The sequence below is a fragment of the Pteronotus mesoamericanus genome, unplaced genomic scaffold (genome assembly GCF_021234165.1).
Source record: "Pteronotus mesoamericanus isolate MK-2021 breed Mesoamerican mustached bat unplaced genomic scaffold, CSHL_Meso_final scaffold_651, whole genome shotgun sequence".
In the NCBI taxonomy this organism is placed as follows: domain Eukaryota; kingdom Metazoa; phylum Chordata; class Mammalia; order Chiroptera; family Mormoopidae; genus Pteronotus; species Pteronotus mesoamericanus.
This window is the reverse complement of record NW_026555325.1, coordinates 27,255,499-27,280,567: the sequence shown is the minus strand read 5'-3', so window position 1 is coordinate 27,280,567 and position 25,069 is coordinate 27,255,499. Positions and strand designations below refer to the sequence as shown.

At 35.8% G+C, this 25,069-nt stretch overlaps 1 protein-coding gene across 1 annotated transcript in view; it reads right to left on the bottom strand.

Annotated features, from left to right (window-relative positions):
• SCN2A (sodium voltage-gated channel alpha subunit 2) overlaps nucleotides 1–25,069 on the bottom strand; it is a 140,943-nt gene that overhangs the window by 77,454 nt on the left and 38,420 nt on the right. Inside the window, exons 2-11 of the mRNA XM_054562599.1 lie at nucleotides 22,407–22,721; nucleotides 21,403–21,520; nucleotides 14,852–14,942; nucleotides 13,995–14,123; nucleotides 13,521–13,612; nucleotides 12,185–12,457; nucleotides 9,374–9,437; nucleotides 7,493–7,634; nucleotides 7,150–7,356; nucleotides 5,502–5,789 (exon numbers count right to left, since the gene is read on the bottom strand). Of these exons, the coding sequence (XP_054418574.1) occupies nucleotides 5,502–5,789; nucleotides 7,150–7,356; nucleotides 7,493–7,634; nucleotides 9,374–9,437; nucleotides 12,185–12,457; nucleotides 13,521–13,612; nucleotides 13,995–14,123; nucleotides 14,852–14,942; nucleotides 21,403–21,520; nucleotides 22,407–22,673 (1,671 nt within the window). The 5' untranslated portion in view covers nucleotides 22,674–22,721. The remainder of the gene's footprint in view (nucleotides 1–5,501; nucleotides 5,790–7,149; nucleotides 7,357–7,492; nucleotides 7,635–9,373; nucleotides 9,438–12,184; nucleotides 12,458–13,520; nucleotides 13,613–13,994; nucleotides 14,124–14,851; nucleotides 14,943–21,402; nucleotides 21,521–22,406; nucleotides 22,722–25,069) is intronic.

Below are 25,069 nucleotides of genomic sequence, written 5' to 3'. Positions count from 1 at the left end.
GATGTAGCAGAGGATCAAATCAGTGATTTGGGAGATAAGAAAACAGAGAATACCCAATGAGGACAGCAGAAAAATAATCCAAAAGAATGACAATAGTGTAAGGAGCCTCTGGGACAGCTTCAAACATACTAACATTTGCACCATGGGGGTGCTAGGGAGGATAAGAGAGAGAACAAGAAATTGAAAGCCTATTTGAAAAAATAATGGCAGAATATTTCCCTAACTTGGTGAAGGAAATAGACATACAAGTCCAGGAAGCACAGAGTCCCAAACAAGATGAATCCAAAGAGGTCTACACCAAGACAGTTAATGATTAAAATGGGAAATGTTATAAACAAAGAATCTTATAAGCAGCAAGAGAAAAACAGTTACCTACAAGGGAGTTCCCATAAAACTGTCAGCTGATTTCTCAACAAAAAATTTGCAGAGCAGAAAGGACTGGCACAAAATATTCAAAGTGATGAAAAGCAAGGACCTACAACTGAGGTTACTCTACTCAGCAAAGCTATCATTCATAATCAAAGGACAGATAAAGAGCTTCTCAGACAAAAAAAAAAAATCAAAAAACAAAAAAAACTAAAAGAGTTCATTACCATCAAACGAAGTATTACAAGAAATGTTGAAGGGTCTTCTTTAAGAAGAAGAAAAAAACATAAAAATATAAATAATAAAATGATAATAAATATGTATCTATGAACAGTTACTTAAAATACAAATGGATTAAATGTCCCAATCAAAAGATACATGGTAGTTAAATGGATAACAAAATAATACATATGCTATCTACAAGAGACTCCTTTCAGATGAAAGATAAACAGAATGAAAGTAAAGGGATGGAAAAAGATATTTCATGAAAATGGACATGGAGTGTGAGGGCCTAGAGAGAAAGCTGGGTAAAAATGCTTATACCAGACATAATGGACTTTAAAACAAAGACTATATAACAAGAGACAAAAAAAAAAAAAAAAGAAAAAAAGCCAGAAATTCCACTTCTGGGTATTTATTCAAAGAAATCCAAAATGCTGTCAAAACAATATAAGCATCCATATGTTTATTGCAGCATTATTTATAATAGTGAAGATATGGAAGCAACCTAAGTGTCCATCAATACATGAATGAATGAAAAAGAAGGGGTGCATATATGCAATGAAATATGACTCAGCTATAAGGAAGAATGAAATTTTGCCCTCTGCAAAACATGGATGGAGCTAGAGGGTACTATGCTGAATGAAATAAATCAGACAGAAGAATAAAAATGTCAGATGATTTCACTTATATATGGAATCTAAAAAACAAAATAAATGAAAAAGCCAAACAGAAACAGACATAGGTACAGAGAACATTTAGCCAGTTGCCAGATGGGAGGGGGATTGGGGGGATGGGTGAAAAAGGTAAAAGGATTAAGAAGTACAAATTGGTAGTTACAGAATAGTTATGAGTTTATAAAGTACTGCATAAGGAATATAGTCAATAATATTTTAATAACTGTATATGGCATTAGATGGATACTAGAGTTATTGGGGTGATCACTTTGTAAGTTATATAAAGTCTAATCACTTGGTCATACACTTGAAAATAATATAATATTGTATGTCAACTGTAATTGAAAAATGTTTTAAAAAATGCTCTCTTCACCAAATAGGAAAGGAGGAAGTAAAGCTATCATTGTTTGCAGATGACATGATAGTGTACATAGAGAACCCTGTAGACTCTACCAAAAAACTCCTCAACCTAATAAGTGAATTTGGCAAAACAGCAGGATACAAAGTCAATATTCAGAAATCAAAGGCATTTTTATACACCAGCAATGAAATGGAAGAAGAAGAAATCAGAAAAAAAAATACCATTCGATATAGCAAGAAGAAAAATAAAGTACCTAGGAATAAATTTAACCAAAGACATAAAAGACCTGTATGCAGAAAACTATACAACATTGAAGAAAGAAATTAAGGAAGACACAAATAAATGGAAGCATATACCGTGCACATGGATTGGAAGAATTAATATCATCAAAATATCCATACTACCCAAAGCAATTTATAGGTTCAACATGATCCCTATTAAGATACCAATGACATATTTCACAGAAATAGAACAGACATTTCAAAAATTTATATGGAACCATAAACAACCCTGAATAGCTGCAGCAATTTTGAGAAAGAAAAACAAAGTAGGAGGGATCACAATACCGGATATCAAACTCTACTACAAAGCCACTATACTCAAAACAATCTGGTACTGGCACAAGAACAGATCCATAGACCAGTGGAACAGAATAGAAAGCCCAGAAATAAGCCCAGGTCTCTATGGGCACCTAATATTTGACAAAGGGAGCAGAAGCATAAAATGGAGCAATAATAGCCTCTTCAACAAATGATGTTGGGAGAGCTGGAAGGCTACATGCAAAAAATTGAAATTGGATCATCAGCTGACACCATACACAAAAATAAACTCAAGATGGATAAAAGACTTAAATATAAGTCGCAACACCATAAAAGTCCTAGAGGAGAACATAGGCAGGAAACTCTCAGATATCGCACGCAGCAATTTTTTCACTGATATGTCTCCTAAAGCAAGGGACATAAAGGAAAGAATACAGAAGTGGGACCTCATCAAAATAAGAAGCTTCTGCACGGCTAAAGAAAACATCAGCAAAATGAAAAGGGAGCCAACCATATGGGAAAATATATTCGCTAATGATACATCAGATAGTGGTTTGATCTCCAAGATATATAAAGAACTCACTCGACTCCACTCCAAGAAGACAAATGACCGAATCAAAAAATGGGCAAAGGACCTGGGCAGACACTTTTCCAAGGAGGAGATACAGAGGGCCCAGAGGCATTTGAAAGGATGCTCAGCATCACTAGCCATCAGAGAAATGCAGATCAAAACCACCATGAGGTACCACCTCACAATGGTCAGAATGGCCATCATAAACAGATCAACAAACAACAGGTGCTGGCGAGGCTGTGGAGAAAAGGGAACCCTAGTCCACTGTTGGTGGGAATGCAGACTGGTGCAGCCACTGTGGAAAGCAGTGTGGAATTTCCTCAGAAAGCTGAAAATGGAACTGCCTTTTGATCCAGCGATTCCCCTGCTGGGACTATACCCTAAGAATACTAAAACGCCAATACAAAAGAACCTATGCACCCCAATGTTCATAGCAGCACAATTTACAATAGCCAAGTGTTGGAAGCAACCCAAATGCCCATCAGTAGATGATTGGATCAAAAAATTATGGTCCATATACACAATGAAATACCACGTAGCAGAAAGAAAAAAAGAACTACTAAACTTCGCGACAGCATGGATGGAACTGGAGAGCCTTATGTTAAGCAAAATAAGCCAGGGGGTGAAATACAAATACCATATGATCTCACCTATAAGTGGAACCTAACCAACAGTAGAAAGATGCAAGGAAAATAAGACCGGAACACTAAAAGGAAAAGAAATCAACAGAGACAAGAGGGAAGGAGGGAGGGGGGGCGGGGAAAAGAAAGGGAAGGGGAAAGTCAAAGAACATATAGCAAGGACTCATGGACAAAACCAAAGGGGAAGAGCTGAGGGAGGGAAAGAGGGAGGGGGCAAGGGAAAGTGGTGGGGGGTAGGCAGAGACAAATGTATTTGAAAAATAAAGTATTAACTTTCAAAAAAAAGCAAAAATAAAGAAAATATTTCTTAAAAAAATGCGCTCTTCAGATTTGCACATGGATGCGAACAACTGCACAGATGGTCTGAAAGAGTTCATGGTTCTCTTCTAGGAACTCAGAAAACCCACAGTTCACCTCATTTAGGCACCGTAACTAAGAAGGGTAGGGAAACATCTGCTGATAATTTTTTATGTGGAGAATTGCCCCAAGATGTTTGAAACTTTAATGAAACCTCAAAACCACAAACCTTCCCATACCCCCATACCCAGTGGATTTATGCTCTGAAAATGCTTTCCTGGGATCCAAAATTTCTGTGGAAGAAAAGGGGCTCTATGGAATACAACCTCACAAAGTGATTTGATCATAAATTCCTAACTGGGCAGGTCATGATTGTAATCACACCCCAGACATATAACTTCTTTAATAAAAGGAAGGACTTTTCTTTAATTAAAAAAAAGGGCTTAAGCAAGCCCTGTCCATTGTTTCTGTGCATTTAAGTTAACACACTTTTGAAATGGCCCCCCTTCAGACCCTTCCTCCTAATACCTGATCACCTTTTCAGACCCCCTCCTTCTAAATTATGAGAGTACATAACCTTAACTAGCTTATAATCTGATCCCTACCTTGCTTTTTTCCTACCTTCATGAATCTTATATTCCTTCCTTATATTCCTAATTCAAGTGGTTAAGAGAAACTGCAAAACCATTATTCTTGGGAGCAAATGAGTTCTTACTTCCCCATTGTGGAGAGCAGGACCAATAAAACAACATACGTCCAGTCAAGATAGCACAAAGTATATAAATCAAAATGGAGTCACTCATGTCAACCAAGATGGCTGCCAGCCAGCCACGACGCTTTGGTTCAAGGGGAAACTACCTAAATCATGCTAGACATATTTGACAAGGAGGCACACCTAAGATATCTGCACATGTGATCAGAACAGCCATGTCTACAGAGCAGGACCACCCGTAGATAGGCTCCTCAGCAAAACCCCACTTGCCATCAGGGGTGCCAAGACACTTATTGAAAGACCCAGAGGAGTGGAGTGCACCACTCTCAAGGGTATAAGTGAATCAGGCTTCAAACCACTGCTGAGACAGCGGAACTCCACACAGCAGAGTGCTGCTCCACGCCATGCCGATCTCCCTTGGCATAGGCCTCCCTTGGCGGAGGCCCTGCCCTGCTGGACTGAGGACTTTGTCTACCTTGCTGCACACCTGACTTTTGAGGATCCTTTCCTTGCAAGATGCTGATGGCTCCCTTGCCCGCTGGGCTGTCTCCTGAACCTGCAGACTGAGACTCTGGGACTTGGGTTCATTATCCCCCAGTTCTCTCATGTGATGTCATTACTGATTGTTTCTGATTAGTATGGTTATTAGGTTAGTATAGATTTGGATTAAATCTGCATTAATAAAAGCTGAGTGAATAGCATAGTCACCTGTGTTGGTTCCCTGCTATTTCTTGGAGAGGTGTCACCGTAGGACTGGTGGTCATACAGGAGGCTCGGCATTTTCGGTTCTTAAGGCCCGGGTTCTTAACATGATCCGAGCAGAGACTGAATGCTGACTTATACAAAAGACTATATTGTGAACATACACACGAGACACCTACAAGTGTCCTCAATTTAACTCATAAACTACTCTACAGGTTTTGATGTTTCTTTCATCAACAGTTTTAAAACTCACAAGTTCTCTGAGTTCCTGGTCACAACGCTTGCTTGCTGATCTTTACCATTCTGAAAGCATTCTGCCCCCCAGTGGGGAGGCAGTTTTATTTTTATCAAATTCTGGCATATCTTTAAAACATTTTTTGTATGAAAATGCAATTTATGTTATCTATTATTTTTACCTGGTGTGGAGAAGAAAACCTCTTTTCATATGTCAGCCTGCTTCCTTCTAAGGAGAAACGGAAACCTTTCCTTCTAATACTGTCTTCAGATTCAGATTTGCGGACTCTGTCTTCCTTCTCTCCTTCTCCAGACTGTTCTTTCTGTTTCTTTTTCTTCCTTCTGTTTTTCAGCTCTTTTTCACTCTTGGAGCTCAGCTTCGATGCTACTGAAGAACTCTCTGAAAAAACTCCTATCCCGCCTGCACCACTGAAGTCTCTTGATTCAGCAGATGCTGCTGCAGCTGCTGCCTAGAAGGGCATGAAGTAAATGGGGATTGCATATAAACTTTGAGGAACTTTATCCACGTTACTGTTTAATTTACCTTTAGCATCATGAATATGATCTTGAAAAACAATGCTCCATTCTGGTACATATTTTGGAAAACAACACATTGCCATTAGACCGATTAAAGAATTAAAATAACAGACCAGTGGAAGATGATACATGTGACTGATGAAAACCTTCAGTCTCCGACCTCACACTATGTTTCCTAATTACCTAATAATATGAACAAGAGATGTAAATGTCATAACATTGTTTTGTTTCTCTGATTGAAAAAGTATCTTAAGAAGGTAAGAATTTAAGAATTAAAGTTTTCCTATTTTAACATGATCCATCACACTTTCACTTGACAATGACTTTTAGTGCCAGTCTAAATTACCAAATCTAAGGTCAAGTATTGTTTAATTTTAATGAACTTTTTCCTAAGTTCGATTATTTTACTAAGAAATGTACAATGTACAACAAAAACATATTACAGATTATGTATAAGAAAATCCCAGATCATGGCATCTGAATAAATTTGTAAATTACAACAGTACAATTTCTGGAAAGATGCAATATTCAATTTTGTTGCCGCAACCCCAGTATATTTTATTTATCTGGTCTTTATTCCATATTTAGGATACTCAGTGTTAAAAGAGAACTGTACTCAAGATCCAAGGAAAAACTCAAAATAGGTAATTGGATTAGTTAATGTCATTAAGTCAAGCAAATATAATTAGAGACATCCTTGCCTTATTGGAAACCTCATCAAGTACAAACTAAAGGGCTTACAGAGGCAGAGAATGTAGTGATTTACTTTGTTCACACATCAGTGTTTTCCTTATGCAATCCAAGAACTTGCATTTTCAAGGAATACTCTTCAAATAGAAAATCAATATTGAATGGGAATTTGTCTTTCCAGACTCTAGAAAATAATCCCAGTTTGACTCCAGTTTTCTGAACTTTCCCACCTCTAGTAACACTAGTGAAAAAGCAACTATAACTTAATTCCTCTTTTCCAGATTAAGAAAATACTTTGATTGAGAGCATGCTGGTCTAACTACTTTGTGAGCTCGGGTAAATGAAGGGTCACGGAGAAACAAGTGTCAGTAAAGCAATTATAAATCTCCATGTTTTGATGCCATAAGTATTGGCAGTCATTATCAAAATAAAACTATAATCTCCAAATAACCAAATAGACTCCTAACACTTACCAAATACATATGATTTGTGTCAAATACCAATTTAATCACGGCTGATTTTGTTTCCCGAATGCCACGGACCTCAGCATTGTGGTCAGAGTTGAGAAAAAACACAAAAGAGCTCAATGTTTGTTAACTATACCTGAGCCTCTTCCTGTTGCTTTTTCAACTGTTCAAGCATCTGCTGAAATTCAGCTTCTTTCTGTTCGGCCTCCTCAAGTGTTGCCTGATTCTGCTCCTCGTAGGCCATGGCCACCACAGCCAGGATCAGATTTATCAGGTAGAATGAGCCCAAGAAAATGACCAGCACAAAAAATATCATGTACGTTTTCCCGGCAGCACGTAATGTCTGCAAAATGGAAGAGATATTTTAGTAGACATTATGTAGAATGTTACAAGCTCACATTCTAAGTAATAATTTTACAGAAATTCTCTTCATCTCAGTATTTCAAGCTTCCCAGAAGAATCATTTCATCTGTTCTCACCAGTTGATAAAGATTTTCCCAGAAGTCTTGTGTCATGAGACGAAATAAGGACAGGAAGGCCCAACTAAAAGTGTCAAAGCTTGTGTAGCCATAGTTGGGGTTTCTACCAGCCTTCACACAGATGTATCCTTCCGGACACTGGCTGAAATTAGGTTAAAGTGAAGAGAGGAAGTCAGTAACTGCAAGTCTGCTGGCTGTCTTTCTGGTTTTCATAGAAGCCAATTCCTGTTTTATACAACACTAGCAAAGCAGATTTCTCTCACCTTACCCAGCACTTAACCCAGCACTATGTGGATTGATTTACATAATAACAGAATCCATTAAGTCTATTTGTGAATTCCTCCGTGATTCATAATTGTCATTACTATATTTATCACACCTCCATATAAAAGCAGTCCTATCATGATTAATATCTTTAGGGGCTGGTGAACATGAACAGAAAAATGAGCCTACAGAGAAAAAATTAATTTTCACTTAAGACATCTAAAGGAAGTGTGTGTGTGAGTAGAGAAGAGGGGTGAAAAAAAGATCAGTGGGAGACACTGAAAGGAGGAAATGACCCTGCATAGTGAAGAGGTCATACGACATTGGTGATTAAGCTCACCTGTACTCAATATTGTGCCTGACATTTCTGAGCTGCATGATCTGGGGCAGATTTCCTAACATTGCTGATTTTCAGGCACTTAATATGTAAGAAAGTCCGCATAACCGAACCTGTCTCACAAACATACAACCATTGAATAAGATAGTTTATGTAAAGCATTTAGTACAGTACAGACAAGGAATTAAAAGCAGTCTGTTTTATTTATCACTGAGATCTGAAGATAAAGGCATTGCAATTATTAACATGTGATCCAAATGCAAAGCCTATAATCATTAAGAATTTTGCTATAGGTATTAGTTACTAATATTCATACTTTCATCTTCCATAGAAAGAACAATAAGTACTTATTGAGTGCAATAGTAGCTGCACATTCACTAATCCATTTAATTCTTATAGCCACCCTATTATTGTACCCATTTGTTACATAAGAAAACTGTAAGGCAAGGAGGTATAACATTATATGATGGAGTTAGGATTTAAATCTATGCAAACTCTACAGTCTATTGCTAAAATATGCTAGGACAGCTCTGGCTGGTGTGGCTCAGTGGACTGGGTGCTCGCCTGCGAACCAAAGGTTGCTGGTTAGATTCCCAGTCAGGGCACATGCCTGGGTCGCAGGCCAGGTCCCCAGTAGGGGGCGCATGAGAGGCAACCACACATCAATCTTTCTCTCCCTCTCTTTCTCCCTCCCTTCTCTTCCCTCTGAAAATAAATAAAAAATAAAAATATCTTAAAAAAATGCTAGGACATGTACCCACCATGCCTTCGATACTGACATTATCTTCAGATATTGTACGTTGTAAGCTGTCAAGGCCATATTAGCATGCAGGGTGGGGCAAAAGTAGGTTTACAGTTGCTCATATGGAAAATAGTATAATAATTAATAAATAATAATACAAGAATAAACTGTTTTGTGTACTCACAACTGTAAACCTACTTTTGCTCCACCATGTAGATAAAATGTCACAGCTATAAAAGTACATGCTTATAAACTTTATTAACTTAAGCTTTTTATATATATGTACTGCTTTTCTATTTTCCATTGAACTAATTTAGAAGATCAGCTGTGACCTAGTATGGAAAAACAATTGCTGCATATGAGTGTGTGAAGGAAGTGAGAGTCCACACTTATCCCAGCTATTTTGAGATTCAGTGTGAAGTGGAATTTATGAAGGGCTTTGAATAAGGAGTGAACAGGGGTCAGGTGGGTGGGAGGTGGCTCGACAGTGAAGCTGATGGAGTGTGGTGGACTGAACTCAGTATGAAACATCACTTACCCTGCATCTGAGCTGTTGCCACAAAGCAGAGCATCATTTTGCCCTTCCAAAAAATAAAAGTGACCTATTTAAAGAGTAAGGAATAGAATCATTAAGAAACCCTAAGAACAATTTAGCCCTTCTGTCTAGATAATAAAGTTTGCAACTTTTCAGCTCTAATGAAGTGAATAAAATAATAAATATGTATATAGATACATAAAAATATTTTAGTAATAATTGAATGATAAAAACATTAAAATATAACATTTTAAATAAACATGTTTAGAAAACCGGTTTTAAAAATTTTGTAGTGAATAACGTTAATAGCATTCTTACATCAGTATATTATTAATAGAAACTCAAATTGCTTGAGATACTTCAAAAAAACTCCCAAATTAAGGTTATCTTTTTGGCAAAAATAAAAAATAAAAGTGAGAGAAAGGTAAGCCTACTTGCTTCTAAATGCTTTCATGAGAATAAAATTTTACTTTACAAACACTTCTTGTATGGACTTCAAATAGATTCAGGCATCTTTCTCCTATCAATTTTTACTTAATTTCCCTTAAAAAGTGGGCTTAATTATTTGCTCTTTCTATGATGCTATAAATAAATGTTTTATTTTCATCTTTCATTTGATTACTATCTTTCAAATAAAAAAATAAACTTGTTTTTATGGAGATATATATTTTCTAAATATATCTAGACCTTATTCTTATAGAATACCTTACACATAACTTTAATAAGTTGAAAAGATGATCTCAAGAAACATACACACACATAAACACATGTATGTGTATATGCACATAGAAATGTACACATTTAGAAAACCACACGCACATATTTCACAAAAGTTATTATGACTGCTTTTAGGAATACTTAGAGTCTATACTCAAGGAATACACTAATATATTATGCAGGGAAATTTGGGTCATGATTTTGCAAAAAAGTTTTAATCCTTACTTCACAACATATATCAGAATAATTCTAGAATTTTAAAGATTTAAAAACAAATGTATTAATATGATTTAAAGAATATGTAGGGCTTTTAAATGTAGAATATATAGGTAGCTGCTTTATATGCAGAATATCTAGGTGAATATTTTTATTATCTCTAAGTAAAATTTTTTTCTATACAAAAATACAGAAAAACTTAAAAAATTAATGATACCATTGCCAAAAAATCAAAATCACTTAGACATCAAAAACAAAAGTTGAAAAACAAGCTGGAGAATATATTTACCAAAAAGAAGTGTTAATATACTTAATAAATTAAGGACTTCATATGAAATCCCTAAAGTATACTATCATCTGATAGAATAATGGGTTAAAATATCAACAGATATTTCATGTTATATAAAATAAGTAACATGCTAATGATACTAATAAACATATCTTTAAAATTTTACTGTATTAATACAAGAGGATGTGCATTTTCTTCTACCAAGGAGTTTAAAATATGGTAATTGTCAATATTAGTGAGTGGCCTAAACTCTCTAGAGAGCAATATGGCACTGTCTTCATGGCCTTAATCTGGTCATATCCTTGACTCCTAAATATCCTATTAATAAAAATCCATCTGAAAGAAACAATTAGAAATAGAGAAAATATTTATGTGCAAAGGTTATCATTGTGTTGTTGTTATAATATTAATAAATGCAAAACTTCATAAATAATGGAATCATTTGCTTTATTTATTCATTTATCCAATGAATCTTAATCTCCCCAATATAAATCTTTATAAGTATTCTTAATAAGACAGGGAAGGGACAAGCCGAGGAACGCAAATAGAGGACTCATGGGCACAGACAATGGTGGGGGATTGACCGTGGGAGTTGGGGGGGCGGGGTAGGGGAGGACAATGGGGAAAAGGTAGGACAACTGTAACTAAACGACAGTAAAAAAAAGGATAAAAAAGAAAAAAAGAGTTACAACACACACACACATGCACACAAAAAATACCGACTCTTAAAATATTAATATAATGTGAGAAGTGATAAAATTACATATGGTTCTAAAAACCATGAAGAATACTTCAGAATACGTATCCCAAGTGGAGTATTGATAATCAAGGGATCAATGGAAGCTGGCTAGCTAATTGTACATGGAGAGGATGGGACTTTGAAATCCAAATGATGGCGGGGCTGGTTTCAATGGTAAGAAATTATACTAAAGTATATGGCGTCATAAATGTATTTTGATGTCCATCCCTAAGAATAAAATCCAACTATACTGCTAAACAAATCTAAAACAATGACACCATAGGAATATATTGGAACAACTATATTATAGAGGTATGTTTCAAGTTTACATTTTCCATCAGCAGTGAGCTAATAGCTGGAATGCGGTTATTTAACATTATGATGAATACACAAATTCAATTTCATCTAGGTGAATGGTTTCTCTATTTCCAGATACATCATACAGACTCAAGACATACAACTGAGTCAACCAAATAAGGCCAAGTTCTTTTTGCCCAGCCTTCTTAAAAATACATTTCAGTATAAAATTCTGAATAGTTCAAACTACTGATTTATTTAAGATGATTGAAAACTCCTGATCAAGCCTACCAAAAAATAAGCTTAATGTGGTTTTGCTTTCAACACAGATTTAGGGAAAGATAACACATTTTCAAATGATAACTTTGATCATCTTGATTGATAAATAAGGAGAAAGAAGTAAGGCATCATTTAATTTCTGCATCACATGTACTGAAATAGCTTAAATTGGTCTAAGTCATTTGGTTCACATAAAAATTAAGATGATTCTTACTATGTGTATTTTTTTAATATTTAAGGGACTAAACAACTTAATGGTTAAAAGAGTATATCTTACTTTTATCTTCAATATAGTCATCCCAGTTAAACATGCTCACTGTCTTATTGAAAATGGTACCATTCCCATCCAATGAGTTATTAAAGAAGGAAGTGATGTTTATTTCAAAGGAAGAATTATCTGGGGGCCATTGCAAGCATTTATTCCGCAGGTTGCCCATGAACAGCTGTAGTCCTATTAGTGCAAACACACTCAGACAGAACACAGTCAGGATCATGACATCAGAGAGCTTCTTCACTGACTGGATCAGGGCCCCCACGATGGTCTTCAGGCCTATAAATAAAATCAGAGGGAGAAATTTAATTATACTATTTAATAGCTATTTTACCAACAAAAACATCATGAGCTTGTCCTGGAAAATAAAGATGTCATGCAGAATGCCAAGAATATTAGTTTAATGTTTGTGATTGAATAACATTTTCATGAAAAGCCTGCTAGCTGGTGAAAATGAATGAAAGCGAAACTTGTATGTTCATTAGAAAACTGTGAATGGAAATTAATCAGTGTACTTCCAAACACTCCTTAGAACAAAATAATGTTTTTGTTATTCATGCTTAAACATCAACCTTGTATAAATATTTTGCTTTTATTTGCAGATGTCTTACTCCCTTACCTCTTAGTGATTTTAGAAAAATCTATATGAGTAGAGTGGTAATAAATCATCAGGTCAACTGAATTATAAGGTTATATGTTTCCGAATTCTGGAAGCTTCACTATAGGTTAAAAAAGGAAGACATCTGAAAACTGAGCCCCATGCAACACTCATGCTATCCTTTGCTCTTTCATTTACCTGGAGGTAAGAAAATTACCAGTTTTTGACCTAAATGGTCAAATTTGTATCAGTTTGAAAGTCTCATAGTTTAGCTTCTATGCAGAAAGCTTGATGTTACAGGATGCAGACCATATAGCCTGTTACTGCAAATGCCTCATGCAAAAACTTGTTAAACTCAAAGGCTGATTTAGAACAGTTTTAAAGAAAGCAACTAGTAAAAGCAAAGAATCAGATCCATCCAAAATATGATGTACTGATGCTTGCTTTTTTACATGTTTATTTGCAATAGGTCACAAGCAATAAGGCTTACACACAAAAGCTGTGATTGTAGCACCAATGCAGCTAAACTCAGCCTCGGTGTTTAACCCAGCTCTCACCTGGAATGACTGAAATTGTTTTCAGGGCTCGGAGAACTCTGAATGTTCTCAACGCTGAGACATTGCCCAGGTCCACAAACTCTGTCACATATCTGTAATAGGGAGTTCACACACAAACACAATGACAAAACACAAGAAACAGTTGGAGATATAAGGGGCCTACCACCTTATACCAGTTTCTTCTTACCTGGAATTACAGAAATAGTTTTCAAAGCTCTCAATACTCTGAAAGTTCGAAGAGCTGAAACATTGCCTAGGTTTACAAATTCTGTTACATACCTGTAGAATTAAATCAGAGTTATTCAGAATTTAGGGAAATCTAAGTCTACGTTGGTCTTAAATTAAGACCTTTTCAACTTCAATGAGTGTTGCCATCAGATTTCCCAATTAAGAGAAAAATGGCATTGTCATCAATCACAACCCCTGTTACTTGGGAAATGGCTATTTTACAGTGCTAACCGAAATTAAAGCCACATATTTATTATGATAGTTGCTAATTTCTCCAAAATATGTGATCTAATTGGAAGAAAAATATTCTAAATTCATATGATAACTATGAAAAATGCTTGATCTGTCAAGGGAAGCCACCAAAGAGAAATACAGTAGAGGCTCCCGCTGATGATTTACTCTTCTGGGATGGAAGATGTATTAAAATACTTACGCAAAAGTAATGACTGTGAAATCCAACCAATTCCATGGATCCCGTAGAAATGTAAAATCTTCTAAACAAAAGCCCCTTGCAAGTATTTTTATAAGTGACTCAAAAGTATAAATTCCTGTAAAGGTGTACCTGAGAAAAAATAGTCAAGCCATGTTAAAGATTTATTAGGTAATTTACATGGACATGTTTTAAAAGAAACTTAAACAACAAAAAATAGAGCCTTCAATATGGGCTCCCTACAATGTAGAGTATAGGTGAGGTTTAAGACAGAAAGAAACACTACATTTTGAAAGACATTCTCTTTGTAACTTAATGAGTACTGTACTTGCTACATCAATTTGGAGGCCCAAATAACATGGTTCTATATGAAGATATTATCTAACATACACTGGGCTTTTGTCTGATTGAAACAAATAGGTATTAATCCAAAAAATTAATGAAGCATTGGTGTTCAATAAAATATGCTTTATAGAGATATATGAAATATCTACTAATAAAACATAGAAAAGTAATAGCCATGAGAAAAGGAATCTGCAAACTAGATAAAATTTTTATCATTGGATATTAGTAATCACTGATCTTCAAAAGACAGTGAGACTCACAAGAAAGATAAAACGCTACAAACATTTGCCATCAAACCTAGTGCGATAATTTGAGTGACTAAATTAAACATCACTGCAAACTTTGACTTCAAGGAAATTAGTGCTTGAGATGAACTGGAATCATTGTCTAACTTGTCTGGTGTGGAGGAACTAATATGATTTGTTACAAAAACCTGAAGTCTCAAGCTGTTAAATGCACAATTTGAAATTAAAAGGGATGAGAATATTGAAAGATACATTTAATTTTCTACTTACTCCACATTCTTTGTCCAGTCTGGAGGATTACTCATTGTCATAAATACACAGTTGGTAAGAATGGTGCACATAATGAGCACATTGAATAAAGTAGAATAACGTCAAGGAAGACAAAGTTCAATGGAAAAATCTCACTTTCATGCACTGCCATGTCTTTTGCCACCATGAAGTTTAGAACCTTTATGCCCTTATACTTTTATTATTGAGGTTTTTTTTCCCCATTTCTGTCATTCAACAACCCCATATCTACGCCATGTCAAGCCAAGTCATCAACTGTCTTGAGGCTACTTGGGTGCTTTTTAGTAATTAAAAAGATTAAATACAAAGCAATGGGTTCACCAGTAAATAACTTACCAATTTAACTTCTTAAAATGGCAGACCCAACTCACTTAATCACAACTGCAAGTTCAGCGTGTATGTAAAGCATGAAAAAGTTCAACAGAATTCAAGTGATTAATTAAATGCATTATATCTCTGTTCTAAATGTCACCCTGGTGAAATGTCTTTAACAAGATCCTTTCTAAGTGGAGTATGTAATGTACTTTAATTGCCCATAAAACTCTGAATAGTAAGAAAAAATGGCTAGTATTAGTGTTGGCATTTCTTGGATTTGTAACTGTGGCCAAATTATTTGTCAATTTTTCTGAACCTTTTTCATTTCACTATAAAAGTGAGAAAAAAATAACTATTTTACAAGATTTACAAATATTGTGAGGATCAAAATATGTTAAAGCTACTATATTTAATGTATCTGATATGTAGTAGATGTTCCATAAATTGTTTTCCTAACTTCCTAAATCATAGATAACATTACTCATAACAAATGTTTAATTTGTTTTACTCCACCCCACTTTACTCTTTGGATATAGTTAATGCCCTTCACTTTTATGAAAAATAATAAAACTCTTTAAGAAAATGTTTGGTAGTCAGATAATGAAATGACTTTTATACTTAATAAAAAGCCTGAGGATTCAGTTGCAATTATGCAAAAGAACAACCTTTATCAATGCCAATTTAGACACAATTATAAAAATCCTGGAGAGTAAATAGATGCTATTCATAACCCCTCTCACTCTTAATGTTTATTATAAATTTTCACATTACTTGCACATAACAAAATATCAACATGACTTTAAGCATGGTAAAATAGGACAGTGCATAGCCAATGTTGCATTAAACTATAAAAAAAAATTTCTTTGCACCTACAGCTGGCTGTAGTCAAAGCAATAATTGATTTTTTTTGTTTTTTTGTTTTTACTAGTAGTGATATACGGCACATGCTTAGTTCTCAGCTTATTCAAAGGCATCCATATGAAAACAATCATATGTGAATGATATGGATCAGCCACGTGGGGGCACTGCAACCTAGAGAACACAAAACATGCCATTTCAAAAGAGAAACACGTTTTTCCTTTATTGCTTAAAATAAACAAAAAACAGGATAAAGTTAAACACGATTTACTATTAGTATGTAAAACTAGAGGATCACAGAGGTGGTCTGTTATCCTGCCAGGCCCTACTGCAGAAGATGACTCTCCCTGGCCGACTAGCATCATTCGGAATGCATGCTTCCCAACCACGGGCGTCCTCAACACAGTCCTGTATTTCTCCACTTAGCTCCATTTCTTACTGTGCAGACAATTTCAAATATTCTCCACTCTTCTCTATCCTCCAGCCTTCTTCTCTCTTCCCTCCCACCTCAAATTGTGGCCTTATTTACTACTTCACAATGAGATAGGAGATAACATACCTCTACCCTCCGCCCCCAATTTGACAAACCCCTCTATATCCGGACCTATCTTTTTTCCTGCCTGTTTCAATGGGAGAAGTTTTCAACCCCTCCATCCATACTCTGGACACCTTCTACTCCTTCAAAATACTTCAGAAATCCCTTTCTTCTCTTACCTTTTATATCGTCCACTCTATTGGCCTCTTTTCATCAGCATAAACTTGCTTAAGTCTCTCCTATCTTGGGGAGAGAGCGTGAGAATATCTTCCTGTACCCCACAATCCTCCTTAACTACTTTCAGTCCTAACTCTTTTTCTCCATTCATAAACAAACTTCTTTAAAAAGCTGTTTACCTTTTCCTCAGCCTGCTAGCTTTTCTTTCTGAAGAGAAAAAACTCTCCATGTGTTGTCACTAAAAACAAAAAGATAATTTCGAGGTCTTATTTGACTTGCTTGCTCAGTAGTATTTGACAAGGATGATTCTTCTCCCTTTCATTGTGTTCTTTTCCCTGTACTTCATGAGGTTCCAGTCCCTTGGTTTCTTCATGCCTGAGGGGTAGCTATTTCTTCGTGTCTTTTGAAATGTTATAATTCTTTTTTGAAAGGAAGAACATCAGGCTATCGCAACCATTTCCCCCCTCTGCTGCCATATTCATACTAGTAGAGTTCATCAACAACACAGCATCAAGTACCACTTATGTACCCACTGATCTCAAAAATATCTCTCCAGATTAGACCTCTCTTCTGAACTCCACACACCTGTTTGTCCAAATGACATCTGCACTTATCTGTCTCATTGATTTCAAAGTTATTTAAAAGATTTTGAGTTCTAAAGCTAAGCTAAAAATTATTTCACTCAACCCCTCTGCTCCTCTAAAAAAGCTGCTCATTTGACATCTCTATATCTTATAAAATGTCCCATGATTTAGCCAGGAATCAAGGAGAAGTGAATTTCTACCTTTCCCTAATCTCCCACATGCAATTTAGGACCAAATACTGTCACTTCTACCTGCTATCTCTGGATTCAGTCAACTGTCTTGCATCCTCACATTCTACATGGTCTAGGTATGTATCAAGTCTAACCTAGATTATTGCAGTTTCCTCCAAACTGTTCTTTCTGAATTCATGGTGGATTCCTTTCTATCTATTCTGCCGACTAATTAAAAGTTATTTCTAGTAGAAAGTTATCCACAATAGCACCTAAGATGTTTAGATATATGAGCAATATAAACTGGTAGCATCTTGTACTATTTCTCCAATGACTAATTTTAATGTTGATCATTTCTACTAGAATGTTAACTTATTAAGGGCAAAAACAATGTCTGTACTGTTTTATTATATAATTTAATTATATATAATTATATAATAAATTATTATATAATTTAATTATATAGTTGCATTTCACACAACAAATATTTTAGAATTGCCAAACAAAAGGCTAACATGTTTTTGTTAATATTTGCTATAAAGAAATTAATGGATGAAAAAGATCCTTTTTCCTGTATTATACAGGGTTCATCTGCTTCTGTAAGATTTTATATTACAGTTAGCAAATCCAAAATATTTCCTGTGTGTATACGATAAGGAGGGGCTTCAAGCTTATACTGAAAATAGTAGATATGGCCTTTGACATGGAGCCTGGGTAATGAAAGTCCTGGCACACCCATCCTTACATCATCTCAGGTGGCGTGAAGCAGCAGGAGCTTAAAGCAATTAACTGCGCATGGATCAAATGCAGTCTTGACCAATCACATGGGCTTCGGCAAATTCTTTATTCTTTCATGGTCAGTTTTCTTATATAAATGCAGATAACAGTATTACTACTTCTCTTAGATGATAGGTATTTTTATTACTATGAGTCATTTGTTTATTGAATATAAAATGTAGAGTATTTCTTTGTTATTCTTAAGGAAGGGAAAGACATTGTTTGTGCTTCTGTTCAGAGACTTTGTAATGATATATACTATCCATAGAAGTTTCGGATGAATTTTTAACTTTAAAAAATATAAACTAGAGGCAGAAGAGTTTTATGTTAGCAGTTTTTTGAACACAGAAATAGAGAATTCAAAGCAGAGTAGATAGTCTCTTTCTATACATTGGTACATATTTCTGAACCAGCAGAAGTATTAACTAAATGTCACATATATATTGTTAATTTTTGAGTTCTTTCATTTATTATTAATAATCTTTTAACTATGTGGTAATATGTGATAAATTTGGAGCACTTGAAGCAGGGGAAATAGATATTATAAGTTGTTCCTCCTCCCAGAGTCCTATATAGCTTTGTATGGAAAACCATGAAGTTTTAAATTTCTATATAGATAGTGTATAATTTTGGGATGAGCTAAAAACTCACTCTGTATGTAATGAAATAGAAAATTGGAACAAATGAAAACCTTTGAAATTCATAAGTACAGAGATTTGGTAATGCCCCCAGTACCTTGTGCCTGAGGGGTTAAAAATTGGTTTACTTCTGTCAGATTGAAAAAGCAAAGGCTAATAATCAGAAGACCTGGTTTGACGTTTTTAGCTCTGCCACTGATATAAAATGTAGCCTTAGAAGTTTGCATCACTGCAGGCCTTCTAACAACTTTGCCCCTTGGAGGTTTTCTTTGGGAGCAAGTGTAAACCCTCAAATTCAAGTTGTGTCTTGATTCCTAGAGAACCCCCGCCATAAACTATGTCCTCAGTGCCCAGGTTCTCTGGTCAGGACTTTTAAAACTGGCCTTTTCCTCTACCATGGGGAATTTCCCTTTCCGGAATGTCTTAAATTAATATTCATGGGTTCCTTAACCACCCTCCGCCAAGATTTTTTGGAGTGGAGACTATAGCTTTCATGACATTCTCAAAGATCTGGCAAAATTTTTAAAACAAAAATCTACCTTTTTCTTTAATGTTGGGCTTTCTTAATTCCAACTTATCATTCAGATTCAGAACAAAATAGGTTTTTCTGACCTACTTAAATCTTCCATTTTGTCACTTGCTTTGCATCTGATTCTCTAACTTCTGATTCATTAGTCACTTACTTATTCAATACATACTCTACCAATGTCTACTCTGAACAAAGCATTAGACTAAGTCTGTATCTTCACATTATTACACATAAAAATAATTACATGTTAACATAAGGGGTATACAATTATTTGTAAAATATAATAAATGATTAATGAAAAGATTTATTAAATGTACAGATTATAAACACATAATAATATAGCATAACTTATAATTCAGGAGACCCAAATCTAAATCTCAACTTTATTATTCATTCCTAATGCTAAGTCAAAGACATTTTTTCCTCCCTGTACACCTGGGCTTCCTTATTTGAAAAACAATAAAGAAACATATTGCTTTAGATAATTCAGAAGACATTATTAAATCTTGAAACATAAAAAACAATTAAATTAAAATAGGTCGATGTCTATACAAAACTTTGAGGTAGAGGGAGGGGAATGAACTAAAGGTTAGAAGGAAATTAAATTCCAGAATACATGCTTCTGAAGAAATCATTTACATAATGCTAGGCAAGTTTGGGGATGTAATTAACAGCCCCTCCACCCAGCATTGAAATAAATTCCAGGTACCAAGCTTATCCCACCTCCTGAAATTTGCACCTAATCTAATTCAAATATATTCTGGGCCTGCTAGGGTCAGTGAGCTTTTACACTGAAAACCTCAAAGCCAGGTCCTGGGTTGCCCATGTCATGGAATCCCAGGCAATGACTCTTCTAAAGAAGATACAACATTTAAAGTTGTCTGATCTGAGGCTTTGCTTCAATTTCAGTTTCCCTTTCAGCAAACTTACCTCCAGTTCCTGATGCACATCAGTCCTCCTCGCAAAGCTTCCGTGCTCCTCCTGTGACTGTCCCTGCCTGGCACTGACCCAGGCTTCCAAACCTTTGCTGTCTTGGTTTTTCAGGGCTGGCCGTCAGGCAGAGCACTGTCTCTGCCTGGAATAAAACCTATCATTCACAACTACTCTATGTGACCTCCAGGAGTAAATCAAATTACCATTTCCCATCAAGGTGGCATCAATCCCATTTCTAGGAAGTAGCAGCTGCTCCAAGAAGGAGAATAAAGAATAAAATGAGAATATAAATGAGAAGACAGGCACAAAGCCTTTAGAGAGAGAAATTGTAGCAGGACCTGTGACTTGAATAAATGTAGGAACAAGTGACAAAATAAAGAGGAAAGAAGGAAGGAAGGAAGGAGAGAAGGAAAGAAGGAAGGAAGAAAGGAAGGAAGGAAAAAAATAGAAAATCAATGCGAATAGTCTTGGGACTAGAATTTGGAGAAATATTTGAAAGGTTAGTGTATACACAGTCATAATTGTAAACATTTACTAATTCAAAGCTTTCAGATGCTAAAATGAAAAACAGAACATAGTAAAATTCAATCTAAAAAATCTGTAATTCAGATTATATATATATTTTCCAATCATAGCGGCAGTAAAAAAATTTAGCTCACAAAGTTTACCCATTATATAACATTGTAAAGTTTGAAGAGGAAGACTTGTAATAGGAGAACCTGGTAATACAGTCAAAATTAATAAGCAAGTCTTGGATGCAGCAAGAAATTCAGAGAGGAGCAGAGGAGGAAAGAAAAAGTAGTGAGTTGGGAAGAAGAGAAATACTTAGAGGATGAGGAAAACTGGTTCACTTACCTATGATCTTATTTTGCAATATGCTAACTGTTGAGTAAGAGGAAAGAAAAAGAGCACATGATATTGCCAGCCAAATACATATATTTAAAGAAAAATTCCCAATTCAATAATTCAGTCAAAGCTCAAAATCACATTAAGTGACTATTTGAAAAAAAGGATATGAATGTACCAAAATCTTAATAGCTAATTTTCTAATAGGATTGAAGGGAGTTAAAATGTACAGGGCAGAGGTGGCACTGAAACGTGAGATTGCTTTCCCTTTATTCAATACTATAAACGTCTGAAAAAGAAAAAGCACAACACATAGAACAGGATTTAGTATATGCATAAAGGACATTTTAAGAGAAAGGCGAGCCCATTATTTAGAAATATGGCCTTATAAAATAATGTAGCAACATACTAATTACCAACGTATGACATGAAAATAAGTGGTTTTATTTTCCTTTCTGAACACTGTAAATTCTCCTAAATTTGGTGATAGGGGGATTTAAAGAAGTAACAACAAACATTTGTAGTTAATGCTGTAGAAATTTTTCACATCTTTATCAAGTTTTGATACCAGTATTTTAAAACTGTAATTATAAATCATGGGAAGCATAAAATGAAGCTGTGACTACTTGTTCAGTTAAAAATATTTTCACACAAACTTCAGGGTTTTCCAAGTGTGCTTTTGGATCAAAGACTTTTTTGGGCACTTGCAATTTATCTGCTATGATATCTTCTGGGGAGAGCCATGGAAAGGCAAAGTCTATGGTATGAAGGTAAAAACCTGCTGAAAATCCAAGTATTTTATATAGAACACAAGGTTTTAAAGAGTCATTTAGACACCACTCGTGGAAATATAAAACGTACATATGGAAAATTTACTCCTTTTTTCACTTTTTGCTTCACCGCGCTGCAAGGTGATAGGCTTTGCCCTTCCTCAGTTCCCGCTCTGCAGCGTGCCTCTTTGGCTCTCTGCCCTTCCTGGGAAAGCGGATTCAAACAAGCGCTTCCAAAACACCTCTAAGATAATGGGGTCATTCCATGATCAGGCCCACCCAGCATCCTACCGGTACTCGCGGCAGAGTGGAGGAGGCACAACTTTGCTTTACCAGACATCTCTGGGAATAGCCTGGAACCATTTAGTAACTAGGGGAGGTAAGGCAACTTGACTAAAAACTCACTTTCTTATTGATATAGTACGGGTCCAGGTCCTCCAGAGGCTCGGACACCATCTCTGGAGGGATGTCTCCATAAATAAATGGAAGGGATTTTCCTGCTTCCAGGTCACTATTTGGCTTTGGGCCATTTTCATCATCCTCATCCTTGCGCTCTTGTTTGGGTCTCTTAGCTTTCTCTTCTGCAATGCGTTGTTCAATAGCGGCAAGGGATTCCCTGGTAAAGAAGCGGAAGCTGTCAGGTCCTGGTGGTACCAGCACTGACTGTGCCATCTTTTCATCCTGCTTTAATCACGGTTTAGCTCCTTGCATAAGAAAGTACTATGGAAACAAAAGACAGAGAGAAAAAGAGAGAGAGAGAGAGAAAAAAAGCAATGGTCATTAAGTAAAAAGGTGACTGTGGCAACTGCGTGACATTGACATAAAATATATAAACCAAGCTATCTGTAATAATACTTTAGTAAGGAAGCTGTATTTGGTATACAGGGAATTCTCATGCATTCATTCATTTGCTTGCATGGAGATCTATCTTACATATTCAGTCGATGCCTATGAAGTAGTCTTATCCCCAACTCCCAAAATGTTTTATAGTCTCATCACCCACTCCCAAAATGTTTTAAGTGGAAATATCCAATTTAGATCTCGGAAAAGGAGGATATTGGTTTGTGCTTGTTGTTTCACTTGTGTGACTATTTTGGCAGCCATCTTTTTCAAGATCCTTTCTGAAAAAATATCGGAGATCCAAAACAAAAGATGAATCATCACCCAAAATTGTAGAACCTGGCCTGTGCTGGGATCTTGCACGTATCTCTCTATTTTTTTCCTATGTTCCCTTTGGCCTACTTTCCCACCCTGAAGAGTTTATTTAAAATCAACGCACCTGGTAAAAAAGCCCTGGAAATCCTGACATGCTAGGCTGTGGAAATACAGGTAGATACTGCCTGAAAACAAGGGAGCAGGAAGGAGCAGAGGATGCCTGGATGTGTTTGGAACTGCTCGGAAGCTGCACAGGAAGGGATCCAGCTCCTGCCAAGCTGGGCAGGAAGTCACCCACGTCAAAGGTCTGGAGCTTGGACCCCCTGGTTTCGGAACTGCTGCTAGCTACTGTAATTGCTTCTTAAATGAACAAATTTGCAGTGTTTAAAAAATACTGTGGAGATAGACCATTTTATCAAATAGTGCCCATTTCATAAAATCCACAGAGCAGTTTTGGATTTGAAAAAATTAGAAGTTGAAGATAGTTCATCTGTTAGGCACGCTCCTATTATGATGGTCTTTGCAATAACATAAATGAAGTTTTACTGTATTCTAAGTGCATTTTACTGGATTGTGTCTATAATTCATCAGAGCATGCCTATCACTCCAAATGCTATCTCTGAATCCGTGGCAGGAGTTTTAACGCTTTTAAAAATATACAACCAAATTCTCGACTCCGGAATACCTTCTGTATTTAATCATTTATCTATTTTTCCTTCATTTAAAAATGCCTATCCATTTTCACCCCCACTCTACAAGAATGAGAATTGCCATTTAATTATATGAAGTACATTTTCTATGAATAAAATTCATCAATATCTGGATAATCTTTGTAACATATGACAGATCAAACAGGGAAATCTAAAACAACATAAGCTACTGTACCATCTCCACATGTTTTTTCTGAAATAGACTAGGTAGGACCTCTCAGCCACCAGCGAGCAGACTGCCTTCAGCACCACAATGCCTGCAAACACCCTTCATTTTCATCACCCAGCCCCAGAGGCCCTTGTGCCTGGAGACAGGCCTGGCAGTTTCCACCCTGGGGTGTGCAAGAGAGAACTGCCATGCTTGGATGTTCTAATAAAAGAGACATGCTAAAACATGCAGCCAGCAGTTTCAAAATGAAAGTGGTCCTCTGCAGATTCCCCAAAGATTCTACTGTAAAGGTATAGAAGCATCACAGAGAATAAGCATAATAAGAATATGAAAACATTACCACTGCAGAGTCTTTTATACTCAGATTTTGGGATTGATAAGCTGGTACCAAGAAGACTGCAGCTAAAATTCCATCATGCTTTTTTTTCTTTTTTTCATTTTTTTTTTTTTTTAAATTCTCCTTCAAAGACCACACCTAACTTCCTGCAAAAGGATTCTGGTAGCTGAAGTAAGAAGAGGCATTTCCTGTGTGGAGACTACAAAATGACATTCTTATAACTACCACCAGAGGGCGGAGAGCTGTAAAGAGAACCCCCTCAGGGTGTACATATAAACCTATATTTAAAGCAGCCTAAGCTTTCAGTAATGGAACTCTGATCTTGCTGATTTCAATTTGTCAACTAATAATGTTTCTCTTCGTGCTTTTTACTTGCTAATCCAGAAGTCATTTAATCAATACAAACAATTTAAATTAAAAGTAAGAGGAAAGTAAATAACAAAGGGATAAAAATAAAAACTCATAAAACAGCAATTATATTAATGAAAGTCTTACATATGGTGTGATTTAACATTAGGCTCAGCCTCAGAGTTTCTTAAATCCAATAAACTGCTTTGCTAATTCAACAAAGAGATGGCCTTTGTGTTATGCAAGTTAACTTTCTCTAGAAGTAAAATTAACCTAATAAGGCACCAATTTTATTTTATCTCTGATTTAAGTGGTTGAAAAGCAACCACAAAACAAACAAACAAACAAC